At 39.8% G+C, this 16,913-nt stretch overlaps 1 protein-coding gene across 1 annotated transcript in view; it reads right to left on the minus strand.

The window, feature by feature from the left end:
* The window catches only part of nav2a (neuron navigator 2a), a 79,650-nt gene extending 64,351 nt beyond the window's left edge, over window positions 1-15,299 (minus strand). The window contains exons 1-2 of the mRNA XM_053634535.1: window positions 14,583-15,299; window positions 3,229-3,346 (exon numbers count right to left, since the gene is read on the minus strand). Coding sequence (XP_053490510.1) covers window positions 3,229-3,346; window positions 14,583-14,753 — 289 coding nt within the window. The 5' untranslated portion in view covers window positions 14,754-15,299. The remainder of the gene's footprint in view (window positions 1-3,228; window positions 3,347-14,582) is intronic.
* Between the last annotated feature and the right edge of the window lie 1,614 nt (window positions 15,300-16,913).

A 16,913-nucleotide genomic window follows, 5' to 3' on the forward strand; every position in this document is an offset into this window, starting at 1 on the left:
GGCCATACACACCGCCAGCTGATTCCACACTACCACGTACACTGAGGGAGGAGGCAGATGAATAAGCATAGTGTGTGTGTGTGTGTGTGTGTGTGTGTGTGTGTGTGTGTGTGTGTGTGTGATCTGTTAAAAATACAATACCATACATATGCTATATTAGAGACCTAGCTAGATAAAGGAGTATCCACTATACACTATATATAAAATTCTATTTTTGAAAGTTTAAATAACAAAGTCTTTGAGTCTATATGTAACACACCGTGACGAGTTTAAACCCTGGTGATGCCACAAGGGAGCTACTCTGGCCATACTCTGTAGGTGGGAGGGGCATAATCTCTCCCCCCTGTCAGTCTCACTGACACTAGCCAATTGTAGGGGTACGTGAGCTCATGTACATGAAAGGGGGGTGGGTAGCGGATAACACTCTCCCCCAAGTGTGTCACGCTACCCTGTGATGCTGCATGAGCGATAAGATGAGTCTCGGAGGGAGCACGTGGTTGGTAGCTGTCGTATGATGAGGTGCCTGGTGGGTGGGAATTGGTAAGTGACCAAATTTGGTAGAAACAATGGAGTGGGAAATTATGTTGTTAGCGAGAAGTGCATTCTAGTGACGTGACAGAGTGTCAAGACTGATTAACTGAACTTGAAATAAATATATTCATTTATCAAAGCTAGCTAATTCAATTCAATTTTATTTGTATAGCGTTTTTACAATAAACATTGTCTCAAAGCAGCTTTACAGAAACATATAAACATGGTATACAGATATTAAATGTGCAAAATTATCCCAATTGAGCGAGCCGGTGGTGACGGTAGCAAGGAAAAATTCCCCAAGATGTTAAGAGGAAGAAACCTTGAGAGGAATGTTTGAAGATAAGCTCAGTGAGCTAACCTAGCTAATGACTGTGAAATATTAATATTAATAATATTAACTTGTCTCGATATGGGTGTTGCAGGAAAACCAAAGCGCGCCTCAGCATTTTCTTTCTCTCTCTATACTGTTTACATTTTACATCACAAACAACCTGAAATTTTATTTTGCTTGTAATTTTGTGACCCCAAGTGACCCCAGGATGCCAAGTGGAGAGTGACATCATCAGCTGTCTAGCTCTTTAATATGGAATTCTACACCATATATAAAGCACTCACACACACTCACACACAAACACACACACATGATAAGCTGCCAAAATTGGCTCATACATAACTGACTAAATAAGTAGAGCAAGATGTGTCAGTAATAATAACAACATTCAAGATTAATCCTTTGGCATTACAAGTAGGGTTTTTTTCTTCGCCCAATTAAAATGTAGTGGAAAATGCTTAAAGTCTTTAATGTAATGTAAAACAAGCCATAAATGGGAAATTATCTCAGTAAGGAATTACCTAGAGCTCCATTTACACCTGGTATTATTATGCATCTGGATCACACGTGGTCAACAGGGTTTTATACGTCTTGACCAATTCACTCAAGCCACATTCTGAGTGGTCAGGGACAAACATGGTCACGTTGTAGTGTAAATGTTAATGCATTTCAGACAACATCAACAGACCACCTAGACATCCGTCTTGCCAGGTTCACAGTTTTCACACAGGATTGAGCTCCTTCTGAAAAGCCCAGACAGGTTGTTGTGTCTTCTGGGATTTTCTGAAGTAGCTCTATTACTTAAAACTTAGGGCTGACCACAGCGTAGGCTATTTAGACCAGATTTAAAAAATGAAATTTGATCTTCATGGCTTAATGAAAATTGTCTCTACAATAATGTGAGATAAAAACAAATAAATCCTGGATCACATGACATCGCTATGCTGGATCACATCACTATCCTAGCTCACATGACATAATTATTCTGAATCACATCACTACCCTGGATCACATGACATCACTATGTGGATCATGACATCACTACCCTGGATCACATGACATCACTATTCTGGATCACATGACATTGCTACTCTGGATCACATGACATCAATAGCCTGGATCACATGACATCACTATTCTGGATCACATGACATTGCTATCCTAGATCACATGACATCACTATGTGGCTCATGACATCACTACCCTGGATCACGTGACATCACTACCCTGGATCACATGACATCACTACCCTGGAGCACGTGACATCACTGTTCTGGATCACATGACATCACTACCCTGGATCACGTGACATCACTACCCTGGATCACATGACATCACTACCCTGGATCACGAGACATCACTATTCTGGATCACAACATCACTACCCTGGATCACAACAGGATCACGTGACATCAATACCTTGGATAACATCACTACAGTAGATAGCAGGAGGTCCTCACAAAGTAAAACCAGTGTGTGTGTGTGTGTGTGTGTGTGTGAGTGGCTCAAATTACAGCAGCAATAGTGAAGTGTTTTGTTTCCCATCCTCTCCAGAATAAAAGAGAAAAACGAAAGCAAAGTTGCTCAATTTATTCCAGCGAGAGAGAGAGCTATCAAATAACCACACACTTATGTACAGAGTTGTGTGTGTGTGTGTGTGTGTGTGAGTTTCTCTGATGTCCATTTTATCAACAGACAGACAGACAGACAGACAGAGAGACATAGTCTATTCTTGGTGCAGTAAAGTGCAGGCGTGTTGGTGGGAGGGATGAAATGATAGATGGATGGATAGATGGAAAGACAGACGGGTGGACAGAGCAGCTGATGGCGGGTGTGTACCAAGAACAAATGATAAAAATCTGACTCTTCGTGCTTTTAAAGCAGCTTTTCCTTATGGGATCAAAAAGTCTGTCTGGCTATTGGAACAGCAATCTGTCTGTCTGTCTGTCTGTCCTCCCTGTCACACTTTCACTCCGTACACCAGAAAGACTAGTTGTGTTGATATGATCTGTTCGTCTGTTATTTATTATTAACAATCCACATTAATACGGATATAAAAGGGAAAGAGTTCAGCAAGTACAGATCCAGTTGTCACTTGTAATAACCTAATAATAAACCTAATAATCGAGGAGCAGTTATAACGTTATGACTGAGACTCAGTAGAGTGTAAAATTATAAACTACACAACATTTCATTACTTATATTTCCACTATCGAGGAGTCCAAAACAAGCACACTTCGTCTTAATAGTAGACTGAGGGTCTGAAATAGTTTCCAAACCTCAACTGAATCAATGAAAAAGTTTTTTGTTTGTTTGTTTGTTTACTTTATATACAATAAATAAATAAAAAAATAGATCCATACCGACGACTTGGATGATTTCAGCCAAAAGCACTCCATCAGAAACATCTTGCTGCAGATCTTGAATCAGCTGCTTGTGTCCTGATTTCGCCAAATAGTGATTCGCCCAGTCCGTGTAGATCTGACAGAGAGAACAAGAAACTTTTAGTCATCCAAATCTCCACAAATGTGCAATCACAATTAAAAACGATGTTTTGCTTTTGATTTACAGCGTCAGAAATGAGTGCTTAAAGACGGGAACCAGAGTGAGCTGAGCGTTTGTCCTTTTGTTAGGCGCAGTATTCAAATGCCGGCCATTGTGCCCTATTCAGTGCACTCTGGGCAGAATGGTGGGGGGGTGGATTAAGGGAATGAATAATGTGAAAGGCCCTGTGTTGAATCAGTGTGTTTAAAAAAAGCTTCTACCCAGGCATCTTATTACATCCAATGACATCATCACCAAACTCCGTATCTGATACTTACACATTCGCAATCAAAAGTGTTTTCAAAAATTCACGGACAATAAATAGTATGATAAAGAAAGCACTTACAGACGCTTTTAAAGTGGCAGTTTTAATACAGGACGTTTCAGGCATTAAAGCAACTCTGCATAGTAGAGCTCATTTAAATAAATACTTTAAACAAAGTTTTTTTGTTTATTAATTACATGAGCGAAAAGTTTTTCTTTAGCTATTAGAAATTATAAAAGATTTCCAAAGATTTATTGTTTTCTGAATGCTCCAACATTTTTACACACACACACACACATACACACACACACACACATACACACACACACACACACACAGACACGGCATGCAGTCTGTTTTTAGTGAACAAAGCTACAGAGGTATGTTTTTACTTAGTGGAATAAGTCAGGGGTTTTTAATGATAGGAAACAACAGGTGCACACACACACACACACACACACACACAGTGCTGCAGCATCATGTACAATTTGAAACACAAACAGCAGGGATTTCCCCCGCTTAAATGATACAAAGCACTGTCTCTATGACTCATTTACCCAGCATGCTTAGTAACCCAAACAATAAATTACCAAATCATTGAAGAAAGACGAGTTTGTAACGAAAGTGCTTATAAACGCTTGATAACCTAACCCTAACCTAAATACCATAATATATATATATACCCTAATCTAAATATACCATAATATACATATATATATATATATATATATATATATATATATATATATATATATATATATATATATATATCCTTACCTAAATAACATAATCTAAATACCATAATATACTGTATATGTATATACCCTAATCCTAAAACCCTAACCTAAATACCATAACATATATTTACCCTAATCTAAATACCATAATAAAAAAAAAAATATATATATATATATATATATGTATTTGTGTACATATATATATCCATCCATCCATCCATCCATCTTCTACCGCTTACTCCTTCTTCAGGGTCGCGGGGGAACCTGGAGCCTATCCCAGGGAGCATCGGGCACAAGGCGGGGTACACCCTGGACAGGGTGCCAGTCCATCGCAGGGCACAATCACATACACATTCATACACCACGGACACTTTAGACACACCAATCAGCCTACCATGCATGTCTTTGGACTGGGGGAGGAAACCCCCGTAGCACGGGGAGAACATGCAAACTCCGCACACACATGGCCCCGGCGGGAATCGAACCCCAGACCCTGGAGGTGTGAGGATGTATGTATACATACATATATACATGGGCGCACAGTGGCTTAGTGGTTAGCATGTTCGCCTCACGGGTCGGGGGTTCAGTTCCCGCCTGGGCCATGTGTGTGCGCGGAGTTTGCATTTTCTCCCCATGCTGCGGGGGTTTCCTATATATATATCCTGACCTAAATATGCCACAATATATATATACCCTAATCTAAATATACCATAACATATATATATCCTAATCTAAATACCATAATATATACAGTATTTCACAAAAGTGAGTACACCCCTCACATTTTTGTAAATATTTCATTATATCTTTTCATGTGACAACACTGAAGAAATGACACTTTGCTACAATGTAGTGAGTGTACAGCTTGTGTAACAGTGTAAATTTGCTGTCCCCTCAAAATAACTCAACACACAGCCATTAATGTCTAAACCGCTGGCAACAAAAGTGAGTACACCCCTAAGTGAAAATGTCCAAATTGGGCCCAATTAGCCATTTTCCCTCCCCGGTGTCATGTGACTTGTTAGTGTTACAAGGTCTCAGGTGTGAATGGGGAGCAGGTGTGTTAAATTTGGTGTCATCGCTCTCACACTCCCTCATACTGGTCACTGGAAGTTCAACATGGCGACTCATGGCAAAGAACTCACTGAGGATCTGAAAAAAAGAATTGTTGCTCTTCATAAAGATGGCCTAGGCTATAAGAAGGTTGCCAAGACCCTGACACTGAGCTGCAGCACGGTGGCCAAGACCATACAGCGGTTTATCAGGACAGGTTCCACTCAGAACAGGCCTCGCCATGGTCGACCAAAGAAGTTGAGTGCACGTGTTCAGTGTCATATCCAGAGGTTGTCTAGATTAGGAAAACCATTAGGAAACTTGCCAGCTATTTCTGCACACACACACATACACACACCTGTGAGTAAAACACACACACACACACACACACACACACACACACACACTATGGATCAGTGAGCTGTCAGCAGAACCTCTTTGCTTTTATCTCCTGAAAATTTTGAGGTTGAGCAACCTTAAAGGAATTTCTTAAAAAGCTCCTATGCTAACTTCACTCTAATTACAGAGCTAATGCAGTGAGTCAAAAACACAGTGGCCCTCCACTACACACAAACACACACACACAGAGGCTCAATAACAGCAGCATAATGTGAACAGCTAATTAAAAGTAACCACATGAAGTTGTACAGAGGTAATGCAAAGGTCAGCGAGGAACAATAAACGTTTGAGTTTCAATAAACTAACAAATATCAGTAATTCAACTCTTAAAATACACTAAATCTGAATAAAAGGATTTTGCTTTCGTCTCTAAATGAGACGAACATCACGTTTCTAGCTTAGTATTTATGCTTTAAAATGCTGAAAAAACAATGAAATTTAAAATAATAATAATAATAATAATAATAATAATAATAATAATAATAATTCGTTAAATATATTTATACCACAGCACGATCGAATTGTCAAATCATGTCATAGGTTTGTATTATGTACATTATCATTTCCATAATTTACATAGATACTGGACGTTCGGTCTTACCGTTGCTTTCGCTGAGTTGGTACCGCTCAAACTATACAAAAAACTATAAATTCAATAAAAGTATTTTTTTTTTAAAGAAAAGAAAAAGCTATATTTTCCTGCCTACAGACATAGTGATATACCTCAGGTCTCTATTTAAATGACCATATTCTGAGGTTAATGACATACAGTACGTTGTTTATTCCCCCTGAATTCTCTTTAAGAAAGGACACAACAATCAATATAAATAAACAGTCATTATTATTCCTCTCTACAGACAGGCCAGTGTACCCTTTAAAACAGCTGAAAGGATCAGTTACTAATTTTGTCAGCTCATGCATATCAAACATACATAATAAATTTATATAAATACACCAAATTCAGCAATCCTGCTGATGGTGTACCTCAAGGCTCTATGTTAATCCCCCTACACTTGTTTCCGACCTCTGTTTAGCTCAAGCTCACCGTTTTATAATGATCACAGAACGTCCTGCTGTTGTTTCTTTCCGGTATACGTAAATCCATGATGCATCCGCAGGTTTAGTTAGACAAGCTGTGTGAAGAATCCACATACACACGAATAAATACACACACATCCTTCAGTGAAATCCTTGGCCAGGGTCGATTAGCCACAACAACTCAGCAGACGAGGTGTCAGGGATAAGTTTAGCCTCCGTGCGCAATATATCTTTCTCTCCACAACTCTATTTCAAAGTACCAAGAGACCTTGACTGTCATTTAGTCGTCATCCTGTCCGTGCTGTGTATTTACCTAGAGATCTCCTCAGCTTCGTTTTTGACTGTGTTTCCTCTGTATTGCTCTGTAAGTCATGTGTGTTTGATCCTGGCTCCACCTCCGAACCACCAGACTCACACACACTCAAACATACAGACAAGTACACACACCTGGTTAGGACTGACATCACACTGGAGTGTTACCATATAACACTTACATGGAGAGAGCGAGAGAAAGAGAGAAGAAATCAGAAGTCTCTCACACACACACACACACACACACACAGAGCAAAGCAAAGCTTCAAGCTGTGCGTGTCTACAGATTTGTTAGTAAAATGTCAAATCTAAGCTAAAGCTGGGGTATACCATCCCCCCTCACAATACACCGACAATGAGGAACGTCTGAATGAATGCATTTCACATCACCATTTCTGCTGAGTCATGTGTGTGGTCAAGAAACCGTTTTTTCTAGCCATCATATATAGTTTTAGTTATACTTTGTGTGTCTAAAGAGCCCTTTCCTCATAACAAAGCTAAACATGCCCCAGTCCAGAAATACCACCAGTGATATAAGCAGAACTATAGCACATCCTCCTCAACGATAGTCACGATAATAACGTTTTTGTCTTAGTGTTGTGTCTGTTCTAGAATCGTTCCGCCTGTCTACTGTGTTTGAATCAGGTTATACCGAGTCTTGAACTGTGTCTGCTCGATGAAACCCGAATGCCTTCCATATAAGCATACGCTCTAGAATCTACTCGTAAATGTTAAACCAGTGAATAAACCGAGTCAATTTATGTTAGCGTGCATAGTAGCAATGATAATTCTAGCGCGAAACAAGCAGCTGGAAGTCATAAAAGTATAAATCATTAGTATCAATGAGGGACAATTTATTATGACAAATATAACGGATTGCGATTTTATTGCTACACAGTGCGATCACGATCTGTAGGAATATGTGAACAAGGATTCATGACGGGGTCATAGTTAAAGGCTAGCATTAAATTTACCAAAATATGCCAAAACAATGAGAAAATGTATTAAAACACTCATATAAAGCGTATCGGTAATGAATCTTTCCTGAAGTTTGAACAACGTAAAGTTACGTAGGAATGGAATTGGTTCAATGATATTGATATTGATATCACCTGATTTCAGGTGTTTCTTATGTTAGTTTTCTTGCTAGACATTGATAGCTAAGTTAGTTAAGATTAACCAAAACTCCTTAATAACTTAGTAGCTAGCTAATAGCAGTTATCGAAGTTAGCATGCTAACATCGGTGCGGCAGCTAACGTGAACATTACGGGAAAACCGGTTAGTACATATCGATCTTATTCAAACAGCACTGTGTTTGAGGTTAGCATGAGTGAAATATGTTGGCTTACTGTACTGTGGCATACAGGGCAATCGAGTGAGCGTTTGATACAATGCTACGCGACGTTATGCTTGCTCCTTAACGTCGACGTTGCATGTGTATGTTTTTACGGTGAATCTGGATTGTATCCACATGTGCCTACAGTCAGGTTAGCCCTCCTGTAAGGTTCACTATTTAGCAACATTTGGTGTAACAGTAATCCAGGTTCTTAGCGAAGCTGATGATTGACATTGAAACACCTCTCACGCTGGCATTGTTAGCATTTGCACGCTAACTGAGGCCTCCATTCACACATTAGACACGGACATGCAAATGAAGGTCCATCTGTCCATTTCTGTCCAAGTGACCTCACAAAAAAAAAAAAAAAACATGCAACTACACAACTAGAGTATTGACTCGGTATTGTAAACTAGTGTGTATTGATAATGTTCAATAACACACACACACAAACACACACACATAATTAAACAGCAACCTCATCGCCTCATCACCAGACTAGTGTATCTGGAGTCTATCCCGGGAACATTGGACACACACACACACACACACACACTCACACACAATTTAGTATAGCCAATCCAACAAGCTGCATGTTTTTGTACAGTGGGAGGAAACCAGAGACTCCAGAGGAAACCCACACAGACACGGGAGAACGTGTAAAACTCCACACGGACAACACCACAAGCTGAAGATTGAACCCTGGACCCTGGAGCTGCGCCACCATGCACATAGAGTATTGCGATTGGCTTCATTTTGCTCTGCGCTCTCGTCTCGTCTCTTTCGTCATTTTTATTCTCCTTTTCTCCCTTTGTTTTCACTCCTTTTTCTTCATACACTCTTTCTACTCTACCTTCTTTATCCCATACTCCTTCCGTCCTTTCTCTTTTCTCGAGCTATAGTGGACGATTAAGGAAATGAACACCGCTGTTATGTCACAACCTGAATATGAACACATTAGTTTTCAGGATTTACAGCATCATGATAATATTGTAAGTATCGTAAAAAGTGACAAATGCTGACATTGATCTGGTGAATAGCACGTTTTGGTGCTGACTTTTTTTCCAAGAACACAACTTCAGATGACACGAAAGAAAACACAAACTGCGCCTAGCTCTGAGCGGAACCTTATTTGAAACGTGTCCGTGATAAACACTACACTATAATATCATATACTGGCACAATCATAACGAAATGTTGTACCCATTCAATAACCAGAACCATAATAATAATAATTATTATTATTATAATAATAAAGCCTACAGTAAACATTAACATTAAATACCAAAAATGATTTATAATGTGTATATAAATATATAATACAATATATTTACCAGCTTCATGCTGATATTGTTCTGCTCCCATTGCTACAGAATCACAGTGCTCATCTTCATCAGCACACACACACACACACACAAAAAAAAACCTTAAATATAATTAAAACCTTTAATATAATTCAACCTTAAACCTTATACCTTATTTTAACCGCATTTGTAAATCAGTGTGAAGATCAAATTAGGTAATAATCCACTATCACAGTCCTGCAGTGTGTGTGTGAGTGTGTATGTGTGTGTGTGTGTGTGAGTGTGTATGTGTGTGTGTGTGTGTGTGTGTGTGAGAGAGAGAGAGAGTGTGTGTGTGTGTGTGTGTGAGTGTGTATGTGTGTGTGTGTGTGTGAGTGTGTGTGTGTGAGAGAGTGTGTGTGTGTGGCCTTTTGTGTTTTTGCCCCCAACAGCCTGGAAATAGGGACCCATCTGCCCCCCCACCCCGCACACACACACACACACACACACACACGCACACACACTCACACACACCAACAACTCCCCCCCCCCCCACAAGAGCAGATGATAGGGTCTGTGAAAACAAAAGACGCGGGCGGGCACACACACACACAGTCTTAATTATTCTTACTTTGTTCACCATTCGCACACGTACTTTAACTTTTTGATGTTTAATCATCAGATGTATGCTATGTCTTTAAATATATATATATATATAGCTAAGTAAAATGAGAGTTCTTTTTAATTTTAGTGTTTCAATAGAAAATCTCTGCTGGATAAAACTATGATACTGTGCATGACTACACAACTAGTTGTGGATCCTAGTTCCCTTGTTTTGTGTTAACCAGACAAGCATTCAGCCCATAAATAATCAGACATTTTTTCATTGGCTGAACGGTGTTGGGAGTAGAGCACTTTTTAAATGTGATCCCCCCACCCAGTCCCTTGATCGTCCTGCGCACTTAAACTGCCTGCTGTTCTTCAGAGAAATCCTCCAGGTCCTACACATTCTTTACTCTTCCAGCATAGTCTGCATATTTGAGCCCTTTCCATCAGCAGGTATATGATGTTGAGATCCATCTTTTCACACTGATGACTGAGGGACTCGTATACGACTATTACAAAAGGTGCAAACGTTCACTGATGCTCAAGAAGGCAACATGATACATTAAGAGCCAGGGGGGTGTAAAATTTTGAACAGGATGATCAGTGTAAATTGTTATTAGTTTGTTTAAAGATCTTTTTTTTTTCATTTAGTACTGCACTTCAGAAGCTACATGAGATATTTACATGTTTCCCAGAAGACAAAATACTAACAATTTACACCGATCATCCTGTTCAAAAGTTTACCCCACCCCCCCACTCTTAATGTATCGTGTTGCCTTCATTACTGCATTTCTGACATATGACGTATAACATCGTCGTATGTCGAACATCGTTCTTATTTTTGTTTACTGCATAAATCACTAACACAATATCAATATACAAGATAGCATATATTGTAGCCATGAGCAAGCAGAAATAGGATACTCTTTATTAAAAAGGTGCCAAATGCAACACCTGCCTCATCTCACAGAGAATTGTGGGTAAAAAAAAATTATGGCCATGTGATCATCCATCATTATGAGGTCGAAGAAAAGGTCAAACTATCAAAACATCTCCCACAGGTCCCATGGTGTGTGTGTGTGTGTGTGTGTGTGTGTGTGTGTGTGTGTGTGTAGACAGATGTCTCCACTTTAATAGACATTTTAGAGCAAGAGAGGAGACATGAATGATCTCCGAGAGAAACAGACGCGTACTAATATAGGCTCAGGTTGCATTCTGTGTCTAATCTTTGTTTTAGCTGCAGTAAATGAATCTGTGTTAAAAGGCTGTTACGTAACACTATAATGTTGTAACGTTAGCACTAACATCAGGAGCTGATGACATTAAAAATGGAAACATTTATTGTGCTGAATGGCATCTCTGAATATATTAAAATGTCTTTGCCAAGTGCAATTCAATATCCATTTGAACTAGGGATGTCACGAGAACCGATACTTCGGTTCCAAGTCGGTACCAACGTTCTTAAAACGTGAGGGTACTTGTTTTTCTGCATTTCCATTGGTGTCGATTGTAACGAAAGTACCGAGGTTGCAATTATTCCGGACCTGATGGGGGCAGCAAATACACGCAAGTGTTTTAGTCGGTCCACAAATGGTGAAGATGAAGAACAACGCCTACAAGCACACGGGAAAAACTACAGAAGTTCAGCTTAACAAGTTTATCTCCACCCTGACTCGTTGAGAGGAAAAGAGAGGAAAGCTAGTATCGGTTTCCGGTGTGCAGCCGATGCTATCGTTCATTTCAAACAAAGCGAGGAAACACCTGGAATTTGGCGACGCTCCTGAAAGACGGTCCTATATTATGTTTGTTTGAGGCAGCTGCATTGTGGCCGTGAAACCAGCTAACGTTATGCTCCATGTAATGTTAGCGATAGACAGTTATTTGTTAACGACGCTAACGCATTGCAGTGTTATAAACTACCTCCTAATGGTCCACCATGCATCTCCATTCAGCCCGTGTCCTGTCAGATAAATGTAGCCTCACGTCACTAATAATTACTCACATGTTCATGCTTTTAATAAATCTTTTTATCCTGCCACCATATCAGTGAATTTAAACTAATGCTTGCATTCAGAGTATAAGGGGTGTGTGTGTGCGCGCGCGTCTGTGTGCATGCGTATGTTTAGGAGTGCACCTCCACTCATTATCAGACAGTGTTTGATAACTAAAATCCCCCCTTCCCCCCCCCCCCTTTTTTGCCTGTATCAGCCAGAGGAGGATGTCCTCCAGGAGAGTTTTTTTATTTTATTTTTTTAATTTTATACCACACCGTGGTATCGACTTTGGTATCGAGTATTGTGTACTTTGGTGGTATCAGTACCGACTACTAGATTGTTGGTATCGTGACATCCCTAATTTGAGCACACACACACACACACACACACACACACACACACTGTAGGGCCTGTGGGAGATGTTTTGATAGTTTGACCTTTTCTTCGAACTCATAATGATGCATGTTCACACAGCCATGTTTTTTTTTTTGTATTTTTTTTACCTACAATTCTCACATTGTGAGATGAGGCAGATGTTTCATGTGGGACTTTAAATAAAGAGCATGTACACAAAATTACAAACGTTTTGTTCTCAGGTAAATTCGACTCATTAAAAAAAAAAAACGCAATAAATATGACATCATACTGTGGTATTAAAAGAAACACTGGTGTAGTTCTTGCTGAAAGGGGTTTACTGCAGAGAGAAAATGTACCCCAAGATTCAAACAGCAGATTTTTCAGGTTCAAAGTCCACACCTGCAGCATTTTAAGGACAGAATACAACTGTGTGTTTAACCAGAACTGAAAATGTTGTGCAACAACTATTAGAGGTCGACCGATTGATCGGTTTTGCCGGTTAATCGCAACCGATAACCGCTTGCTGAAACGATCGGTTATCTGCATTAATCCACAGCGATATTTTTTTTGTTGCAGCTGAGAAGTCGCATGCACTGTTCGAGCGCAGCCTCTAGAAGCGAAATAAAAACACATCACTGCCAAATTTTGTCGTGTTATTTTAAGTGTTTTTGAATTCATTTTGGATGTTTTTATTTATTTTGGTGCGTTCGTTTTTTGGTTAAGTTTGGATGTATATCTTTTATTTACGTTCATATTTATTAACATTTACTATACATATTAATATTTATATATTGATTGCATTTTAGCGGTTTGTTAATGCTATGCTCTAATGCATACCTTACCCTCTGGAACCGAAAGGATTTTTAAATAAAACCAGTGGGGGTGGGGGGGGGGCGTTCAAATAAATAATAAATAAATAAAGGTATCCTCATGTGGTCCACCTAAATGTCCCCATCAGGTCAAAACGGTCAGATATTCATTTGGTATGATACCCACCATGATATAAAAACATGTACACACACACACACACACACACACACACACACACACTGACTTGTGCATTACTGTACTGCTGCTAACCTTCTATCCCAACCTACTAACCTTGGGTTTAACCCTACCCTCTCCTGCAGGATTTTCTGGGAATAAGCATCATACAGAGCAGCTAAAACCTCATACAAGGTCAAAACTCTCATGCGTTGCTATCATCACAGGGACATTAGGTTCCTGTAAAGTGATAAATTAAAAGTACCATCTCCCCCTTACACGCTTTCTTTTGGCATAGCCTTAAAAGGTGCTTGGAAACGCTCATAGAGAGCAAGAGTCAGAACTGTCGCCTAGCATACCATACATGATCTCGCAAATAATACACACACACACACGCACACACACACATGCACACACAGCTGCTTTAAAGCCAAACAAGCACTGACATATTAAATAGACACACACAGCTCCACACTAGTCCTTCAAATATACAAGGATTCATTTAATTACAATTAAACTAAGCTATTGTGTGAGGAATAACAGTACACACACACACACACTCACACACACACACACACACACACACACACACAGTAACAAGTGTCAGCTCAGTATGTAGTTACAGAAACTACTAGAATATTTAATCTTCAAGAACAGTACATCTCTGTAGTGATGAATCATCACACTGCTAGTGCACACCTAACACAGCACACACACACATACACACACACATACACACACACACACTCCGGCTCATCTGATTAAACCCGATTACATCAAATATTCATTACACACACACACCTCTAACCTGTAAGTCTGCTGGTTCTTGATGGCTGTCGGTCTGAACAGGAAGCATAACTGCATGGGTGTGTGTGTGTTTGTTGGAGAACGAGTGCGTGTTTAGGGCCGTGCACTGAGGCAGCACAGCACGAGTCGGGAGTCCAGACTTCATCATAGCAGCCATGAGGAAGATGAGCATCTCCTCTCACACATCCACATACAATCACATATAACGTCACACACACACTGAATCACACACACACACACACACACACACACACACACACAAGCTTTTCAGTCCTGACTATCTTCTTCTTCTGTACGGAGAATACAGCCATTTATAATCCACTCCGAATTTCATGTCACCATACACCAGCAAGAGAGAGAGAGAGAAAGAGAGAGGGCGAAAGAACTAACAAACGAAACGAGAAGCTGCTGCTCACTGAATCAGTGTAAGATCTACACCCTCGCTTAACCTTCCACTCCCTCTCTCTCTCGCTTTTTCTTTTTCTCCTCCTCTCTCTCTCCTCCTCTATCTCTCTCTCTCTCCTCCTCCTCCTCTTTGTGCAGGTGTAGTATCAGTAACTACTGGTTGGCATTTTTAGCTGCTGCATAATTTTCTCTTCACACACACACACACATACACACACACACAGAGTAAAAAGCAGGGTGTCACTGCTGCACGTAATTAATGGTGGTGTGTGTGTGTGTGTGTGTGTGTGTGTGTGTGTGTGTGTGTGTGTGTAACGTGCTACACAGATCTGAACAGCTAATGAGAGCTGTGATGAAAAACAAAAATTACTTTTGTCTCATCCACTTGAAATGTCTTAGTGATCTAATAATAAACGAGAGGAATTAATCAGCAACTTAATCAAAACAATTTATTTACACAAAATAATTTTCAACAATGTATTAATTTTAATGTTATCTACTGCACCAACATTAGCATACTGTAGAGGAAAGGATCACATACTGTACGTGAGAATGACAGGGCTGAGAATAAAGATGGCTCTACACCTCCATCCATGTAAAGTACAACTGTTAAGTTTTTATAAAACACTGCACTTTTTATAAAAGAATTTAAAGGGATAGTTCACCCAAAAATGACAATTCCGTCATCAATTACTCCGCGTCGTGTCGTTCCAAACCCGGAAGACGTTCATTCGTCTTCGGGACTCAAACAAAGACATTTATAATGAAACCTGGGAGATTTCTGTCCCTCCATTTACACTCCAACCAAAACGTTCATAAAGGCGAGCCTCCACATTATTTTGCGTGTACTGGACAGAAATCGAAGGCATACAAGTTTCCTGTCCCTCCTAATAAGCCTTTAACCACAACAGGCTTGGAAAAGGTGTCCGGTTTGATGTTATGTCGTGAAAACGAATGCATTTATGAACGATTTTCTGATTCTGATACACATTAGCACAACACAACATCACAGAAAACGAATTCTAGCGTTCTCATAAAATTCACTACAGTCTTCCTACGGTGTTTCCACAAGCAGGAGGTCTGAGTGACGTGTATCGCTCACGGGTTACAGGTTCTAGCCACAGCTCAGAGAATGCAAATCAGATTTGTAGCACTGAATTATGAGACATAATAAATCACAACACAGTCTGCAGCTATTACGGCCATCTGGAGTCTAAAGGGTTACCAAATGCGTACACACACACACACATACACACACACACAAACACACACACACAGACACACACACACACACACACACACGGCAATGAAAGGCTGGGTGTAATCTTAACTTCCTGCCTTGTTGCATTAATGTACATCTGGATTCTTTGATGTATTTCTGAATTTCATTTTATGGCAAATTTTACGGCGAACAGACTGTGTGTAAATCATAGGTTTCTAGAAAATATTCCAAAATATAATCTTCTGGATGCAACGATAATTCCGTTTGAATCCGACAAACATTCAACCCACGCTTCCTGGAGAGATCGCACTAATGAGAATCTCAGATGGCACCACTCAGTGGGGACGGCATAATCAATATATCACACATTGGTTATTTTGGACTGACTGAACAGCAACCTAACCAATCACAAGTAAGCTGCGTGGGATGGAATCAGAATGAATGTACTGCATGAAGTCAAAAGTGTCAGTTTTACGTTTTTAAGGTTTAACGCGCACCTATGATGGTTTTGAAACGTGCCTAATTTTGTTCGAGGTCTCATATGATAGATTTACATGCATCCGAGGTCAAAAAAACACTTTAATGTGCTCGGAATTTAAACTGCAGCATTACATTTTTTTCCCTCCACAGTGTCACAAACGACTCGTTAAATGATTCATATTAAACTCCTCCTTTCAGAGAGCATACTCTGCTCTGATTGGTCAG

Source organism: Ictalurus furcatus, chromosome 10, assembly GCF_023375685.1.
Source record: "Ictalurus furcatus strain D&B chromosome 10, Billie_1.0, whole genome shotgun sequence".
Lineage (NCBI taxonomy): Eukaryota > Metazoa > Chordata > Actinopteri > Siluriformes > Ictaluridae > Ictalurus > Ictalurus furcatus.